This window comes from Myripristis murdjan, chromosome 12, assembly GCF_902150065.1.
Source record: "Myripristis murdjan chromosome 12, fMyrMur1.1, whole genome shotgun sequence".
Lineage (NCBI taxonomy): Eukaryota > Metazoa > Chordata > Actinopteri > Holocentriformes > Holocentridae > Myripristis > Myripristis murdjan.
The window spans coordinates 3,365,176-3,383,257 of NC_043991.1; the positions used below are offsets into that span (position 1 = coordinate 3,365,176).

Here is an 18,082-nt window from a genome sequence, read left to right on the forward strand (position 1 = left end):
CAAGCTGCTCCGCCTGGACTGACTCCACCCCTCTAGGACTGACTCCACCCCTCTACTGACCTGAGAGGACTGACTCCACCCCTCTACTGACCTGAGAGGACTGACTCCACCCCTCTACTGACCTCAGAGGACTGACTCCACCCCTCTACTGACCTGAGAGTCTTCAGGCTGCAGTTTGGACTCTCCAGTCCAGCAGACAGCAGCTTCACTCCTGAATCCTGCAGCCCGTTCTCACTCAGGTCCAGCTCTGTCAGATGGGGGTTGGACTTCAGAGCTGAGGCCAGAGAAGCACAGCTGCTCCTTGTCAAGCTGCAGTCACTCAGTCTGAATGAAGAATAAAAAATAAACTCTAAGTTTTCTACTTCAGTATCTAATTATTATTATGGATTTGCCATGTTTTCCAGCAGCCTGCTCACACTGATACAGGTATTTATGTTGTAAGAAAGTGAAAATACTAAACAATAATAGGCTAATTATTCCTAAATAAATGAAAATGTTGTTATTTGAAAGTCTGGTCCCCACAGTGTCTGCCTAAAAAAACCCTTTTGGACAAATGGAGTTGATGATCCCTGATGTGTTTGATTTTCTTCCTCACATCACAGCAGAGATCTGGAACCGACAGCTCACCAGGGGCCTCATCTAAAGGGTGTGTACGCACAAAAACGTGGCGTACACCAACTTCATGGCTGGGGTACGCACGTTTCTACAGCTATGGATCCTTTGGCGACACCTAGAGGTGATGCTGGGAAACTGTTAACTGTTGTGATAATGTGAAGACAATTAGTCCTCAGAGTGATGTGCACATCTGAGACACATGAACAATTAGCACTGATGAATAATTAACACACCCGCGTGTCTAGGATTAGATTAGTGGATATAAAAACACGCCTAATATTAATCCCCCTCATGCGCACTGAGCATGTGTGCCTCCAAATATGATCCTGTCTTCACAGCATCAGTACCAGTCTGTGGTTCAAGTTAGTGACTTGCTGTTTTTGCTGTTTAAACTAAACTTCAGAGCTTTCTGACCGGCCACTGATTGTCTCTGTGTGTAAAGTACTCATGCCAATAAACCCGTGTGTCGGGCGCCCCGGTGGCTCACCAGCTAAGAGCTCGCACCATGCAGTAGTGGTTTTGGTAGGAGTAGAAACATGGAAGGGCGCAAGGGAGTAATTTGGCCTAGGGCGCCAACATGGGCAGAGCCGCCACTGGAACCAGGGCTCAGTCCTGATCGCAGAGACCGGGGTTTGAATCCGACCTCTGGTCCTTTGCTGCATATCATCCCCTCTCTCTTCCCTGTCTATCTCTACTGTGACTATCAAATAAAGCAGAAATGCCAAATAAATAAATAAATAAATAAATAAATAAATAAACCTGTACAGAATATTACATGTTCACACATCATTAAAAAGTGCAGTCTGACCTGAGAGTCTCCAGTCTGCAGTTTGGACTCTCCAGTCCAGCAGACAGCAGCTCCACTCCTGAATCCTGCAGCAGGTTCTCACTCAGGTCCAGCTCTGTCAGATGGGGGTTGGACTTCAGAGCCGAGGCCAGAGAAGCACAGCTGCTCTCTGACAACACGCAGCGCCTCAATCTGAATGAAGAATAAAATATGTAGCTATAATTTCCAGTGTTTTGGATATTTATCAGTCAGAGATTTTTCAAAATATTCAAAAAGGCAGGACAAACCAATGAAATAGTTATTATAACAATTATATTAATAATAATAATGATAATACTAATTTATATTTACATTACACCTTTAAAGCAAAGTTCCAAAGTGCTTTACAAAACCATCAGAGTAAATGAAAAGATAAAGATAACACCTGAAATGAAAATACTTCAAAAACACAAAATAAAAACAAAATAAAAACACAAATAAACAAGAAATGATAAAAGAAAATGATTCAAAATGATCCAAAATGATTCAAAGTCAGTGCTAAATACAGTAGATGTGAAAACAGCCATAGGTCCGTCCATAAATAACAAATGAATGGCTCAGTGAAAAGTCCTCAGATGCCTTCAGTCTACCATCTTCTCAGAGTAAAACTGGAGAACAAGAGCTTCTGCATCACATGACACCAGCACCCAGTCTCTGGACCAATCAGGGCCAAAGTTATGAGCATTTCAACAGACTGACCAGGTGATGGCAGTAGAAGTGGGCCCATCAATATATTGATATAATATGGATACTGTGATATGAGATCAGATATCATGTGGATTTGGGATATGGTAATATCTTGTGGCATCAGTGTTGTCCTCTCCTGCTTTTAAAGGCTGCATTACAGTAAAGGGATGCAGTTTTCTCAACTTATTAGACGCTCCTCGCTGCTCTGTTATTGGCCTCAGCCTGCTCGCTCATCATATCCATATTACTAATGACTGTTTAGCACTAATTTACACTTTCATGAAAGCACCAACCAGTCATCCTAACAATATCCTCACAATATGGATATCACGGTATTCAGTCAAAAACACGGTGACAGTCGACTGTGTTCATTAATTACCACAATAAATATCAGATTCCCACAGACGGAGGCCATTTGGACCCCTGCATGTTGAAATAATGTACAATATCATCACTCAAATTCACAGTTTTTCATTTCAACACACAAGGATTTGACAACAATTTGAGATGGAAGCCTGTAAAACTCCTGTTCAACTAACAGAATATTACATGTTCACACATCATTAAAAAGTGCAGTCTGACCTGAGAGTCTTCAGTCTGCAGTTTGGACTCTCCAGTCCACCAGACAGCAGCTTCACTCCTGAATCCAGCAGCTGGTTCTCACTCAGGTCCAGCTCTGTCAGATGGGGGTTGGACTTCAGAGCCGAGGCCACGATTTCCCAGTGAGTCTCTGAGAGTCCACAGCCAGAAAATCTGTAATTTCAGATTAAATGTCAAGTCTGTGATTTTCTTGTGTTTATATAGTGTTACAGTTTAGTAATATTAAATTGTATTACAGGATACAAATTTTTTGAAAGGTGCTTCATGTATAATATCAGAAGAAACCAAGGAGTAGAAACCTGATTCTCAAGTTCAATTACACAGCAAAAACTCTGATTTTGAAGTGTTGTAAGGGTGAGCTGCTATTAGGGCCCTATAAAATCCGTTTTATTTTTTTCCAAATTCCGTTTTTCCGTTTTAATTTTTGGAATTTCCGTTTTTTTCCATTTTAATTTTTGGGAATTCCGTTTTTTACCTTTTACTCTTATTTTACTACCAAAAAAGAGTGTGTTCTTAATGTTAATGACTAAAATGTTAATGACTAAAATGCACACAAGTGAAATAGAAATTACCTTAAATTAACTGAGGTAACAAATAAACAACACTTTCTTTATTTATTTAACAATTACTGTACGTTATTACAGCAAATAAAGGTGAAAATGATATGTTATTAATGATTGAACAAAAATGACAAGAGGATGCATCAGGAGGATGCTTGGGATTGCGCTGCGGGATGCCAATTTCACCGGACTTTCGTCGCTGCCAGGACATTCTGGAGGACGCCGAGGTTGCAGGGCCGGTGCGTTGACACGGCTGAAAGGACAGCCCTTTGGGCCGCCGCCTCCCAGCATTTTCCAGCGCCAGGTCCATGGCGAACACGGGATGACGAACTGTGCTTGCACATCCAACAAGTGTTTCCGTGACTGTTGCATTTTTTCTGATATCAGAGACATGGCTGCAGCCATCTATTACTGGACTTGGCTATTCAACTAGCAGGTTGCACGATGCTTTCTATTCTCCCCTGCACCGAAAGGACTGAGCCCTAATTTCGTTGCATTATTATACGTATATGATTGTGCAATGACAATAAAAATCTATCTATCTATCTATCTATCTATCTATCTATCTATCTAATTATTTCACCTGAGGGTTGATGTTGGGTCAATGCATGCACACATTTAACTTAAAAGATTGTTGACCGAGTGTTGACCATTGTACGTACAGGCTACTCACATGAACTTACTAATGACGGTGTTTAGGACCCTGCAGTCTCTTACATCAGTGGTCTGTTAAGTTAAATTATTATTTGTTTTAAAAATGTAAATTACTTATCAAACAGACCTAACAATTCATCTACCAATGAATGAGCAGTAGTATGCATGTGATAACATAGATTGAAAAATAAGCCGAAGTGAAACCTCTTCTCTGAATAGACAAGCTAAGCCAGTGTGCTGCTGTTAGCCAGTGAAAATAGAGCAGAGTGGCAACTCTTCGCTTTGTTACACAATCTATGTCAGTGCGCTGCTGTAGCTGGAAAGTTTCTCTGCCTTTTGGACTCGTAAGGTGCCGGTGCAGTTGTTGTAATGTTTTTTTCTTGGTGGTGCAGGTGAAACCACTAGAGGGTTGTGCGACTCAGATTTGCTTCTCTCTATGTGATTTTCCCCAGACATACTGTACGTTCATATTCCACACAAAAACAGCATTTCATTCAAATTATGTCAGATTTCGCGATATTCGGCGTTAAAAATAGATTCCATTTTATTTGGCTAATTCCACGATTCCGTCCGCAATTCCGAGATTATACGGAAATTATAGGGCCCTATGCTATGAACATCACCGTCATGTTGCCTCCATTTTACTCTGGACTCTGGAAAGTCAGTCTACCACCGAGAGGTGGAGACTTGGACTTGTTGTTAAAAAGACGTGAGGCTTATTGGATCTTCACGTTACAAACATTATCCCCTAGAGGGCTAAATGATGAATTACCGCTTAATGTGATGTTGTAATTCACATGGGTTATTTTTGATGATTTTCCAATGTTTGTTTGCTTGTAAAATAATTGTTTTTCTATGCAATATTAGATCTATTGTAGCAATGCTTTTAACGTTACATTTGGTCTTTGTGGGTCATTCTTAGTCTTGATCTGTTTAGATATCTAATTCTAAATTCTAATTTAAATTTAAATCTAGCTCTGATGATGTTTGATTATGGTGGAACCTGATTTGTGGGTGTGGGTTTACCTACCTATTTAGGATTGTCTCTCTCATTGTTTGGTAAGATAACCTGATGAAGGTCTACGTACCGAAACGTTGTTATTTAAGTTCTCCTTTGCAAATGATGCAAGCAGTATGCGGGAGTTTTTTGTTCTGATCATTGCCGGTCTCCGGTTTTCTCCTACGCACCTGCCGACCTACAGGTGTGCAAAAGGCTCACTTATTGACTCTGAACTGCCTGAAGTATATTTTTTCTAACAGAATCAATCCTTTATCTGAATCAGGGCCGCCCCTCCCTACACGCAGAACAAGCAGCTGCGTGGGGCCTCACGATCTACGGGGGGCCTCATTTTGCCAACATACCCACCTGGCTGCACACGTGCAATGCCCGTGAGACTAGAGAACCAAGTCAGCCCAAGCCAGGAGGAGAGAAAAAAAGAGACCTGTAATCTGACACCTCACTGCACTCATTGCTGCAATGATTGACAGCAATCTGCATCTGACCAATCAGTAGTCAGATGCACCGACACTGCTGCAGGTGAGGAGAGAGATGGCTTCTAAGAGGCATTTTGAATCTGGAGCAACTAAGAGGAAAAAAAAATCAAAACAAGATGAAGCTTGTGCTTCACTTGAAGTGGGTATGTTGGTGAAATAAATGTAAAAGTTTGTGGTGCTACATAAACACCTCAGCTGCTCCTCATGATGAGATAGAAGGGAGATTACTGTCAGTCTCTGTCTAAAATGGGGCCTGGAGGTGACATTTTCCAGCAGCCCTCTTACTATTTCTTGAATGTCTTGTTAATGCATTTGTCTGCATATGCATTCACCTCTGTGAAAAAGGAGTGGTAAATTGACCAGCTGGTGGTCATATATTAGCTTAAGTGTATAGCCTATCAATCTATGCATCAGTAAAGAAGATCAATTTAAGGCTATTTGAATTGAATTTATTTAATTTGCAACACACATGCTTGTTTAGTTCACTGACCTGTTTTCAGATATTTGCCAGGTTGAAGTTCCTTTTTTTTTTTTTTTTTAGGAAAACATCTTTTGTTAAAATATTTTTTTTTTTAAATTGATGACTATTTGAGACTCATATCTATTTATTTATTCTAGTTTGAAGTTATTTTTTTAGTTGACTCATACAGTGCTGCTTATTCCACTTACAGTACTTTGTTCTTACTAATAGAGCTTGTCAAGTTTAATGGAACGGCGTTATGCCGTCATTTTATTCCTATTATACATCTGGGATTGTGTGGTCAGCGGGAAGTAAGTGTGTGTGTGTGTGTGTGTGTGTGTGTGTGTCAGTGTGTCTTCAAAAAAAATGCCTCTTAGGGCCCCAATTTGGCCAGGGGCGGCCCTGATCTGAATAATTAAAGAACTGCATATCTTTATTGTTTTTCTGATGGTGTGAGGTATGGAGGCAGCTCTACACTGTTTGTATAATGTTGATTTCACATCAGGACTAACCGAGCCTTCCTGCAGTTCCTCACAGCTGGGATCAGTCTCCATCGTCCCTCTGCTGATGTTCTGTACGCCTTCAGGTCCAACTCATCCAGAACCTCCTCTGACATCTGCAGCATGTAGGCCAGAGCTGAGCAGTGGATCACAGAGAGTTTCTTCTCTGATCTGTTCTCTGACTTGAGGAACTCTTGGATGTCCTGATGCACTGAGAGGTTGTTCATCTCCATCAAACAGTGGAAGATGTTGATGCTTCTGTCAGGTGAGACACTGTGGGTGTTCATCTCCTTCAGGTTGCAGATGACTCTCTGGATGTCTTCTAGTCTGCTCTCTGTCCGATCCAGCAGACGTCTTAAGAGCCTCTGGTTGGACCTCAGCAGGCTTCCTGAGAGCCTCTGGTTGGACCTCAGCAGGCCTCCTAAGAGCCTCTTGTTGGACCCCAGCAGGCCTCCTAAGAGCCTCTGGTTGGACTCCAGTGAGAGGCCATGAAGGAAACGGACAAAGAGGTCCAGGTGACCATTTTTGCTCTGCAGGGCTTGAGACATGACTTTCTTCAGGAAGATAACCAAAGATTGCTCATTGTAACCAAACAGATCATGATCATTACTCATGACTCTGGCCAGTACCTCTGTGTTCCTGATGGTGTAGCAGTGGAAGATGTAGACTGCAGCCAGAAACTCCTGAATGCTCAGATGAACAAAGCAGTAGACTTTTCTCTGAAAGAGCACACACTCGGTTTTGAAGATCTCTGTGCACACTCCTGAGTACACCGAGGCCTCTCTGACATCAAGACCACACTCCTCCAGGTCTTCTTGGTAGAACATCAGGTTGCCTTTCTCCAGATGTTCAAACGCCAGCCTGCCCAGCTTCAGAAGAACTTCCCTGTCAGTCTCCATCAGCTCCTGCTGACTCCTGTCATGTCTCTCATCGTACTTGTGCTTCTTCCTCTGTGTCTGAACCAGCAGGAAGTGTGAGTACATCTCAGTCAGGCTCTTGGGTAGCTCTCCTCTCTGGTCTGTAGTCAACACGTCCTCCAGAACTGTAGCAGTGATCCAGCAGAAGACTGGGATGTGGCACATGATGTGGAGGCTCCTGGACGCCTTGATGTGTGAGATGATTCTGCTGCACAGCTCCTCATCACTGGATCTCCTCCTGAAGTACTCCTCCTTCTGGGGGTCAGTGAACCCTCGCACTTCTGTTACCCTGTCGACACATGTAGGAGGGATCTGATTGGCCGCCGCAGGTCTGGAAGTTATCCAGAGGAGAGCCGAGGGAAGCAGATTCCCCTCGATGAGGTTTGTCAACAGCACATCTACTGATGATGTCTGTGTGACATCAGAAACAACCTCATTGTTCTGGAAATGCAATGAAAACCTGCTTTCATCCAGGCCGTCAAAGATGAACACGACTTTACAGACGGCGAGCTGCTCTGCTGTGACCGTCTGTAATGTTGGATGGAAAACACGGAGCAGCTGGAGAAGACTGTAGCGCTCATCTTTGATCAAGTTCAGCTCCCGGAACGAAAGCAGAACCACAAGACTGACATGTTGGTTTTCCAAGCCCTCTGCCCAGTCCAGAGTGAACTTCTGCACTGAGAAGGTTTTTCCAATGCCAGCAACGCCCTGCGTCACAACTACTCTGATGTGTGTGTCTTGGCCAGGTAAGGGTTTAAAGATGTCCTGGCACTTGATTGGAGTGTCATTGAGGGTCTCCATCTTGGATGTCGTCTCCAGCTGCCACACCTCATGTTGGGTATTAACCTCTTCCCTCCGTCCCTGTGTGATGTAGAGCTCAGTGTAGATCCTGTTGAGGGGGGCTCCAGTTCCTGCTGCAGCAGTTCCTTCAGTCACAAATTCACATCTCCTCCTCAGACTGATCTTATGCTCGTCTAAAACCTCCTGCAGACCCCCGTCCACTGGGCTGGTTTGACTGGGTGTCTGCAGTCCAGGTCTTGTTCTGGATCTTTTTCCACACTGGGGACAGGCAGGATCTCCTGATGGATCAGACTGGTCCCAGTATGAGGTGATGCACCATCTGCAGAACCAGTGTCCACAGCTGGTGGAGACTGGATCCCTCAGGAGCTCCTGACACAAAGCACAGCAGGACAGCTGCTCCTTCACATCACCTCGACTCCTCTTCCTGTTCCTGTGGAGATGAAAGCAGTTTGTTTATGTTTAGACAACATTACATTTTAACTGAAATCTTAAAATCTTTTATAAAATCTCATAAGCGGACTCATGTCACTTTCTGTGACTACATTTACATGGATTGCAATAGTCTAATATTAATGCAATTAAGATAGTATTTAGAAGAAGAAATGCCCATGTAAGCAGCATGACATCCACTTTGAGTTTTTGCAGCAGATTATGACAAATACAGCAATCCAAGAGCTTGACAGCTCATGTTTTTTTGATTTTTTATTGTCAATCCATAAAAGAAAAGTTGACCAACAACAAAAGCAAAAAATCTCCACAATACAGCATGAGGAGGAAACTCGCTGCAACAAGTTTTCAACAAGCAAAAGAGGACGACACCCCCTTGACTTAGCCCTGAGATTAGTCACCATTGGTACAACTTCAGTGAAGACCCTATTAGGGCTGAACGATTTATTGTTTTCTGATCGAAATCGCAATCATTTTTTTTTCAGCACTCCTGACTGACCTGTGTCAACTATTTTACACATACATGCCGTCTCCTTACCATCCCGCCGTCATGCCCTGTCAAGAAGTGACCTGTCCATGCTACACGTGGACAGGTCATGCTAACCAATCAGAAGCTGCCATTGTCCAGGCGACGGCATACACATTCAGGGCTCTATTTTCGCAGACCAGGCGAGGTGGAGGCGCAGCGCAGCTGCGCTGCACCAACTGGGTGTGACCAGTGGATTTTGCAATTTTGGCACATGAGCCTTGGCGCAACTACTGCGCCGCTCCTCCTACCGGCGCAGGAGAGAAGGCGTGGAGTGGGTTTGACACAACCGATTCACTTTTAACCAATCAAATGAGCCCCTGTCCTCGCCTTTAAAATGCGCTGCGCGAAGGCGTAATGAAAGTTTACTCAATTGACATGGAGGGAAAAAGGTGGCATGCCCTCTCCAGGTTGGTGGAGAAGTCCTGCCTCAAGTGGAGGAGTTCAAGTATCTCGGGGTCTTGTTCACGAGTGAGGGAAGGATGGAGCGTGAGATTGACAGGCGGATCGGTGCAGCCTCTGCAGTGATGCGGTCGGTGTACCGGTCCGTCGTGGTGAAGAAGGAGCTGAGCCGAAAGGCGAAGCTCTCAATTTACCAGTCAATCTACGTTCCTACCCTCACCTATGGTCATGAGCTTTGGGTAATGACCGAAAGGACAAGATCGCGGATACAAGCGGCTGAAATGAGTTTCCTTCGCAGGGTGGCCGGGCGCTCCCTTAGAGATAGGGTGAGGAGCTCAGTCACTCGGGAGGAGCTCGGAGTAGAGCCGCTGCTCCTCCGCATCGAGAGGAACCAGTTGAGGTGGCTCGGGCATCTGTTTCGGATGCCCCCTGGACGCCTCCCTGGGGAGGTGTTCCGGGCATGCCCCACCGGGAGGAGGCCCCGGGGAAGACCCAGGACACGCTGGAGGGACTATGTCTCTCGGCTGGCCTGGGAACGCCTTGGGGTTCCCCCCGAGGAGCTGGCGGAAGTGTCTGGGGAGAGGGAAGTCTGGGCGTCCCTGCTTAGACTGCTGCCCCCGCGACCCGGTCCCGGATAAGCGGTAGAAGATGGATGGATGGATGGACATGGAGGGAGAGAGCCGCCGCAACACACACTCGGGACATGTTGCTGGAGCTACCTGCCATGCATCTAACCACCCACCCATCCATCCATCCATCCATCCATCCATCCATGCATCTATCCTTAAATTCGTCTTCCTGAGTCCCCTATCTTTCCATTACCTGCCTGCCTCGCATCTCTCTTTTTCCAGCTCTGTCACCGTCTGTTAAAGTTATTGATTTTTACGAGCAAATATAAATTTTACTGTGAAGCCCCCATTTTTAATGAATGTTTTTACCTCAAAGGATAATCCTGGCCATATTCATATAAATAGCCTACATGTTTGTTTTGCAACTTTCGACTTCATCACTTACTGATGCAGCAACACACTAGAGATTAAAACAAAATCCGGTTCATGAAAGCTTTTACATTCGCTGTTCTAAACGCCCAGTATCTGGCAAAGAACCGATGCATTTTACATTTTCAATTTGTGTGGAATCAGGGTTTCCCCTAGACAAAAAATTGGCACCGGGCAACGTGACCGGCAGGTTTTCAATTTAGCGGACAAATGTTTGAAATTCCGGTCAAATATTATATGAATTTATTGAGCTTAAAATTATATGCAGGCTATATAAGAATGATATCAAGGCATGTCAATTTATAGCGTAATCTTTTTATTGAAAAGCTGTATCAAATAAAATGAGTGCCGTCAATTGACTCACGTGCGTAACTTCTAAAATAAATAAATAAATATTGCACAACCCTGTGCTCTTTTAACATGAACATTGCATACAATTGCAAACAATTGCAACTACAATTTGCAAACAAAAAAACGGGCTCATATCATTTTAATAACGCGGCGTGCTGCCAACTTGAAATCAATTAGATGCAATAAAAACTTAATTCAGCAGCTGAATTAAAATAGAAAGTCTCAAGTGTCTCTCCGCAACTTGCAATGCGCATCAGTCTTGTGACCTTGTTCTCCCCTAGGCGACTTCACTGCGCTGTTTTGATGCGGTTCTGCAGAAAAAAAAAACCCTCTCTCTCTCCCTCTGGTACACCGGAGCAGTGGCGGTTCTGCCTATGTTGCCGCTCTAGGCGAAATTACTGGCTTGCGCCCTTTCATGTTACTACTCCAACCGGGGCAGCATCAGTCAGCATCAGGCGAGCCGGCATTGGGTGGCATTAAGCCGCTCACCTGTCAGATCCGGCAGACCAGACCGGGTGGGCGCGGTACCGGCCGGTGCCGCGGCCGGCCCGCCTGATGCCGACTGATGGTACTGATGGCATGTGCGGGTCAATACAGTAGTCGAGAAAACTGGCGATTTTTTTTTTCTCGTGTGCCCCCAAGTAGATTGGCGCCCTGGGCGGTTGCCCACACTGCCCATAGCAAAAACCATCCCTGCACCGGAGACAGGGATCACGCAGTCTATTTTTTTTTTTAATTATAAATAAAATTACGTGGAAATTGACTGTTTTAATAAAATTCAAATTGTGAATATTTTCACCGGACATTTAAAAATTTCCGGACTTTGGCAGATTTTACCAGTCATAGTCCGGTGATTACTGGATAATGAAAACCCAGAGTGGAATATTTATATATATGGAAGAAGAACTGTGTAGTTAACACGAGCAGCACCAGACATCATGACTGGAAAAAAGACATCACGGTACTGGATACAGTGTTTGACTGACAGGTTATCAGGTTGGGTTTCCATTACGCTGCCAAACGGTGCCAATCTCCTTTGATCTGACATCAGTTGTGACGGGACAGTCAATATGGAGATACATTTATGTGCTGATTGAGATAGTAGCATTGAATAGTGTTTTTTGTGGGTATTTATTGCATTGTTAATCTGTGAGGTTTTGGTGACGTGTGCGCACTGCCCGCCTGACAGCCAAAATTCCACTGCGCCGGCCCCGCTGCGCCTTGCACAGAAAGTAGACGTGGTTTCAGGAGGCGAGCTTTTGGTGCACCTCGGCGAAGCCTTTTGGCACGAAAATGTCACTGCGCCAAGCTGAATCTGTTGACACCTCCCCCTGCTGCGCCGCCACTCCCATCTCGGCGCACCTCGGTCTGGGAAAATATGAAACTGTGCGCCCCACGGGTTGCGCTGGTCGAAAATGGCTTTGTGCGGGGTGCGCCTCACTGCGCCACCCTGCGCTGCGCCGGGAAAATAGAGCCCTCAGTAACAATAAGATGGTGTCCCTAAATAACGTGTTTTGAAATGGCTTCAGCTGAACCAGAAGTGGAGTTAGGGGATTTAATCCCAAAAAAGCAGCACATCGGTCATATGGGAGTATTTCATGTTTGGGACTGCAGACGTGCACCAGAAACAGGTACTGTGCAAAGCCTGTCGAACATCCAGCGACAACACAACCAACTTAGACCGGCACTTGAAAAATGACCACAGCATTTACATGACGAGTGCGTGACCAAAAAGTCCAGTGAAAAGTCAAGTTAAAGTGATGCTCAAGCCCACTGCAGCAAACACAGTACAATTATAGCTCCATTTACTCTGTAACTCCGTATGAAAAGAGCAGCCGCACACCGGGAGGTAACGACTGCCGTAACACACTACATGGCTAAATACATGGTGTCTGTTAACACGGTCAGCAGAGACGGATTTCAAAACCTCCTCTGCACGCTGGACAGAAGATATGATTCCCTCCCGCACCTCCTCCAGCCAGGCTGCCATCCCACATCTGTATGCCGAGTGTGAGGAAAAAGTTGAAACAGAGCTGAAAAATGTGGAGTGTTATTACTTATTTAACATCGTTTTTTAAATTGTTTTGTATTTTATTACATTTTTTAACTATACATAATTAAGGATTTTTTGTACTACTTAAAGTAAGACAGTCAAATGTGGCTCTTTTAGTTCTTCAGTTGTAATAAATGCTGTTAGTCAAGGACTTCAAACAATGCATGTTTCTTGGCAATAAATTCATGTTGGAAGCAATTCTTACCTTTTTATTATTCATCCTTGCAGATGAATTCCTTCCTTCCTTAGAGTGAATAGCATTTAATTTTTTGATGGTATAATGTAATTTATTTTCTGTCATGTTTAAGATTTGTTATTGTACATGGTGAATATTGCACTGAAGCTTGATTTGAACAAATATCGCAAATAAAATCGAAATCGCAATATCTGCCAGAAAATTCGCAATTAGATCTTTTCCTAAAATCGTTCAGCCTTAGACCCCATAACAAATGTCTGAATCCCCTCCACATCTAAGTGGGTTTTCATGCTGGATTCAGTGCTCCTGTCTGCTTCCAGGACCAGAAGTCAGGTATTACAACACTCAGGGCCCTATCTTGCGGCAGACTCCCTAAACCCGTTATTTGCGGATTTAGGATTTAGGAAGAGGCGTTCCCCCGTAAAAGTTGCTATCTTGTGCACCTCCCGCTATCCGCAAAACACCTGCGCTACCCGCTATATTATGCATAGGCGTGTTTTGGGCGTTACGCCAGTTAAACCAATCAGTGTGCCAGGTGCCATTGCCTTTAAGGGCAGGATGCGCTATCCTAAATCCTAAATCCTAAACCCGCGATGGAGAGAGGGAGGTAGATTTTCTCAGGGCTTCTACTGAGGCTAAAGCAAGTTGGCTTTATATACATATTATATATTATATTATAGGCGAGTTAATTCGGGAGGTGGAGCCACATGTGTCCAAGTGGACGTGTCACAAGGTTGTACTGATTGAGTAAAATCCCCGGGTCACACCACACACACACAAGAGGCAGAGGTGGAACTATGTGTAAACTAATTTATTGACAATGTAGACTGGGCAAATAAAATATTAAAAATAAAAATATAGCACAGCTGCTGGCTTATGATAAAACAATAAAACGTGCTGGCGTAAGTGTCCAATTAAAACAGTCTTTCCTCTAAACAGTCTATATGAGTAATATACTCAGTCCATTCCGGCGGCGTCCCGGTATCAGTCCGACCGTGTGCGTGGTGAGGCTCCGTCGGGGCGCACATCGAAGCCGCCTGGGCGCGCTCTAGTAACAGCCCAGCGGAACAGCGGATAGCGAGTGGTCCTGAGCACCCGCTATCCGCTATCCCTAAAGTGTGTGCGCAAGATAGCAACTTTAGGGATAGCGCATGAAACACGCCCACGGACACACCTCCAGGTGCAAATGACGGAGTCGGCATAACGGATAGCGGGTAGCGGGTGGCGCAAGATACCGTTTAGGGATAGCGGAAGTTCCTAAATCCGCAATTTGCGGGTAGCGGGTAGTGGCAGCGGATAGCGGGTGGCACAAGATAGGGCCCTCAGGCTGGGACAATATGCTTATCTCCTGATCGATACTATCATGACACCTGGGAGCCGATCGATACATATTGCGATTCTGAAGTATCCTCTTATCCTCGTTGTGGAAATGTGTCAGAAACTGGCCCTTCCTGTCAGTCCAGCTGGAGAAGCAGAGCTCCTCTGAACGGCCTCGCTCTCTAGTTTGTGTTTGTAAAGTTTGATGAGGCTGTGATTCTCCTAGAGGTCACTAGAGGTCATTTTCTCCAGCGACGTCCAGTTTGACAAAAGTCTCTGCCTGCAGTGAAATGGCTGCTATGGGGGCCAACATCATCACACAGGAATCAAATGTGGCTCATTGAATCCACAAGAGTCTCAGCTTTCCAGTCAAAGCCAACTGATGCAGCTCCAAGACTGTTTAGGCCCCAGTCTGCACAAACACACCATTTTACAACAGGCCACAAGAACACATGTGGACTGCAGGCTTTGGGGCCCAAACTGCATGGGATTAGCAGAAGGTGGGCGTGTCTGCATAGGGGAGAGCCGTGGCTGCCCACAGAACCCAATTTCATTCACACATCTGGAGGTCAGAGGTGAAAAAAGCTAAAATTTAGCCAAAGTTAGAAACAATATTTTTTTTCAGAGAGTTCTCAGGTTCTGTAAATGCATTGTGAAAATAATACAGCAATGTGTTGAACTTTGTGTTTTTTACCTTGAACCTTGATGTTGAAATGAAAACGTACTTTTGAATAATTAAGTATTTTTAAAAGAGGAAAAAGGAGTACAATCCAGGCACTCAAGTGAATTAATAGGTTTAAAAGACCTTTAATTAATAGGGCTTAAACATTAAAACCACCGACATGTTTCGGCCATGCGGCCTTTCTCAAGGTGTATGGCATCAAGTTGATGCCTGAGTGCCTGGATTGTACTCCTTTTTCCTCTTTTCATAACTTTCCCCACATACTCCATGAGCACCAGTGAACGGGATTCCAGTAGCGCTCTATCCCCTTTTTTCTTTTTTTTTTCTTTATTTTTAAAAGAGATTAGATCTGTCAGTCAATGTGAATCTAAACTTGAGACACAGAACTTGTGAGTGCAGGTGCAAGTGGAAATGTTCTCAGGTGTTTTGGTGCAAAACATCAAACAGCATCATAATTTGTGGAAAACAGCACAGACCCAGATGTGTTTTGGTTGAACAGCTGGATTGCAGAGCAGGGAGCAGTCATTTCTCTCTTTGCAGTCTCTTTTCTTGATCTCCTCACTACTTGCTCTGCTAGATAATCTCATGTCATCATATTCCATCAGGCTCACAGTCTGACAGCTGTCTTACTTTGTGTCTGAAGGTCCAGCTAAAAGAGCAGATGTGGCTCATGACCTGAAGCATCAGTTTTGGGGTCACGTCTACTTTCTCCATGAGCCACAAACAGATTTCACAAGAAAACAGTGAACACACACTGCACTCTAAAGGCCGATTTATGCTTCTGCGTTTGCGGAGCGTATGGGGGTTGTGCGGAGCTGACGGAGGTTGTGTGACTGCCGCAGAGCCTTGCCGCGCACCTCCGAAAAATAGTAACTACGCAGACCGCCCGTAGCCCCCAACGCAGGCCCCCCACTGACAACAAGAGCTATGATTGGTCCGCCAAACTACATCATGTCTGTCATTTCGCCCCTCCGGCGTCACGTCCAGTTGTTGTGCCGGCAGCGTCATTTTTAAAAGGACTGCTGTTGTGATCACATCTTCTCATCAGTTCATTTCAAATTGTTTGGAAAGTTTGGATCATGCTGGATCTGGATCTACTGCTGCTCCTTTTAAAATAGCGCTGCCGGCACCACAACAGGTAGACGAGCGACCGTACGTCACAGGGTGTACGTAGGTCTGCAGAAAGAAAAAAAACATGTCAAATACCATTTTGGCGGAGAATTGCTCAGCGTGTTTTGCAGAAGTATGTGGGTCACACACGCCCTGCGTGGCAACTGGATGCATGTTGTGTCGAGTGTCCGCAGAAACATAAACTGGCCTTAACAGCTGTCTTACTTTGTGTCTGAAGGTCCAGGTTCAGCACTGAAGTTTAGAGGATGATGTTTAGACCAGTCGCTCTTCATGGACAGACAGCTGGACACTGCAGACTCTGCTCTGTGGCAGGAACCTCTGGAAACACAAATGTTTGAAACATGTTATTAGTTCTTGTAAATCAGGGCTCCAGACTAAAGGGGCTTTCACATAGCGGGCGCTCAGCGCCGACCTTGGCGGCGTAGCCATTCATTGTGTATGTGGTCGCTGGGCGCCACAGCGCTCTGCTCTGAGCCGAGGAGGGCGCAGCGCAGAGCAGAGCGCTGCTGCTGGACAGCGCGGTACCGCGGGTCAGGGCGCTGCGCCCAAGTTGGAAAATTTCAACTTGGGCGCTGCGCCCTGTGACGTCACCTCGGCGCACCCAATAGGAGAGAATAGTGGAATCGTGGCTGTCTCTCTGCGTCCAGAGCTGTGGGTCAATAGACTGCAGGCATACCGTGATATTGTCAAAAAAAAAAAAAAAAAAAAAAGCCTAGGCATGGAGAGAAATATCCCACAGTTTAGGAGTACCAGGTGTGTTTAAAAATTGTCAGTGATATGATGTTTTTCCTTTCCACAATAGCCGATTTTTTTTTCTTTTTTCTGCAATTAAACACCAATACTGTTGTAAACTGAAGCAAATTATTTTCTAAACGGACAGGAGGTGTATGTATTTAGAAATCTAGATGATTGACATCATGCGATATGCACTACTCTTGAAAAGACAATGCAGTATAGTCATATATTTATTATAAAATCCCATGTGAAGTCACACACACAACAGGTAACTGTTCTTGCTGCTGCTCGTCTCCTCCTCCACCTCGTCCTCCTCAGAAGAACTGCTGCCAGAGCTGATCTTTGACTTGGTGACAGGTACATGGTGTATCCGAAGCTGCTGTGCTGTCCGCCAGAAAAAAGTGTGCCGGAACGGAAAACTACTTCTCAGCGTCTGTATCGGTCGCATAGCAACCATCGCCAAATACGAGCACAACGCGCATGCGTGCGCCCTACTCAGCGCCGTGCTCAGCGCCCACTCTGCGCCAGTCTGCGCGGCACCCAGCGCTGTACCCAGCGCTGCGCGCCGCCCAAACCGCGTCCTATGTGAAAGCCCCTTAACTTTTCCACTGGCAGCACTGGTGCTCCCAGCTTTCCCAGTCGCTCACAGCAGCTCATGACTTGGTCGCAGCCTTTTTTTGTGAAGGGGGGTCCAGCTAAAAGAGCGGATGTGGCTCATGACCTGAAGCATCAGTTTTGGTGTCACGTCTACTTTCTCCATGAGCAACAAACAGATTTCACAAGAAAACAGTGAGCACACACTGCACTCTAACAGCTGTCTTACTTTGTGTCTGAAGGTCCAGGTTCAGCACTGAAGAGTGGAGGATCTCCTTTAGACCGGTCACTCTTCATGGACAGACAGCTGGACACTGCAGACTCTGCTCTGCCCTCCTCTTCCTCCACACAGTCACTCATCTTCTGATTTAAGTCAGTCTAAGAGGTGCAAACACACACACACACACACACACACACACACACACCAAAGGGATGATATATGGGTTAATGTTCTAGTTTCCTAATGGACAACAGGCATTAACTGTATTAAATGGGGTCAGTGCAGCTGCACATAAATAATGTGTGTTTCAACATAT

At 45.1% G+C, this 18,082-nt stretch overlaps 1 protein-coding gene across 1 annotated transcript in view; it reads right to left on the bottom strand.

Moving 5' to 3' along the window:
* Positions 1-200: 200 nt before the first annotated feature.
* Positions 201-18,082, bottom strand: part of LOC115369197 (NACHT, LRR and PYD domains-containing protein 14-like) — a gene marked incomplete at its 3' end in the record, with an annotated part of 48,351 nt that continues 30,469 nt past the window's right edge. The window contains exons 6-8 of the mRNA XM_030065765.1: positions 2,711-2,881; positions 1,424-1,594; positions 201-324 (exon numbers count right to left, since the gene is read on the bottom strand). Coding sequence (XP_029921625.1) covers positions 201-324; positions 1,424-1,594; positions 2,711-2,881 — 466 coding nt within the window. The remainder of the gene's footprint in view (positions 325-1,423; positions 1,595-2,710; positions 2,882-18,082) is intronic.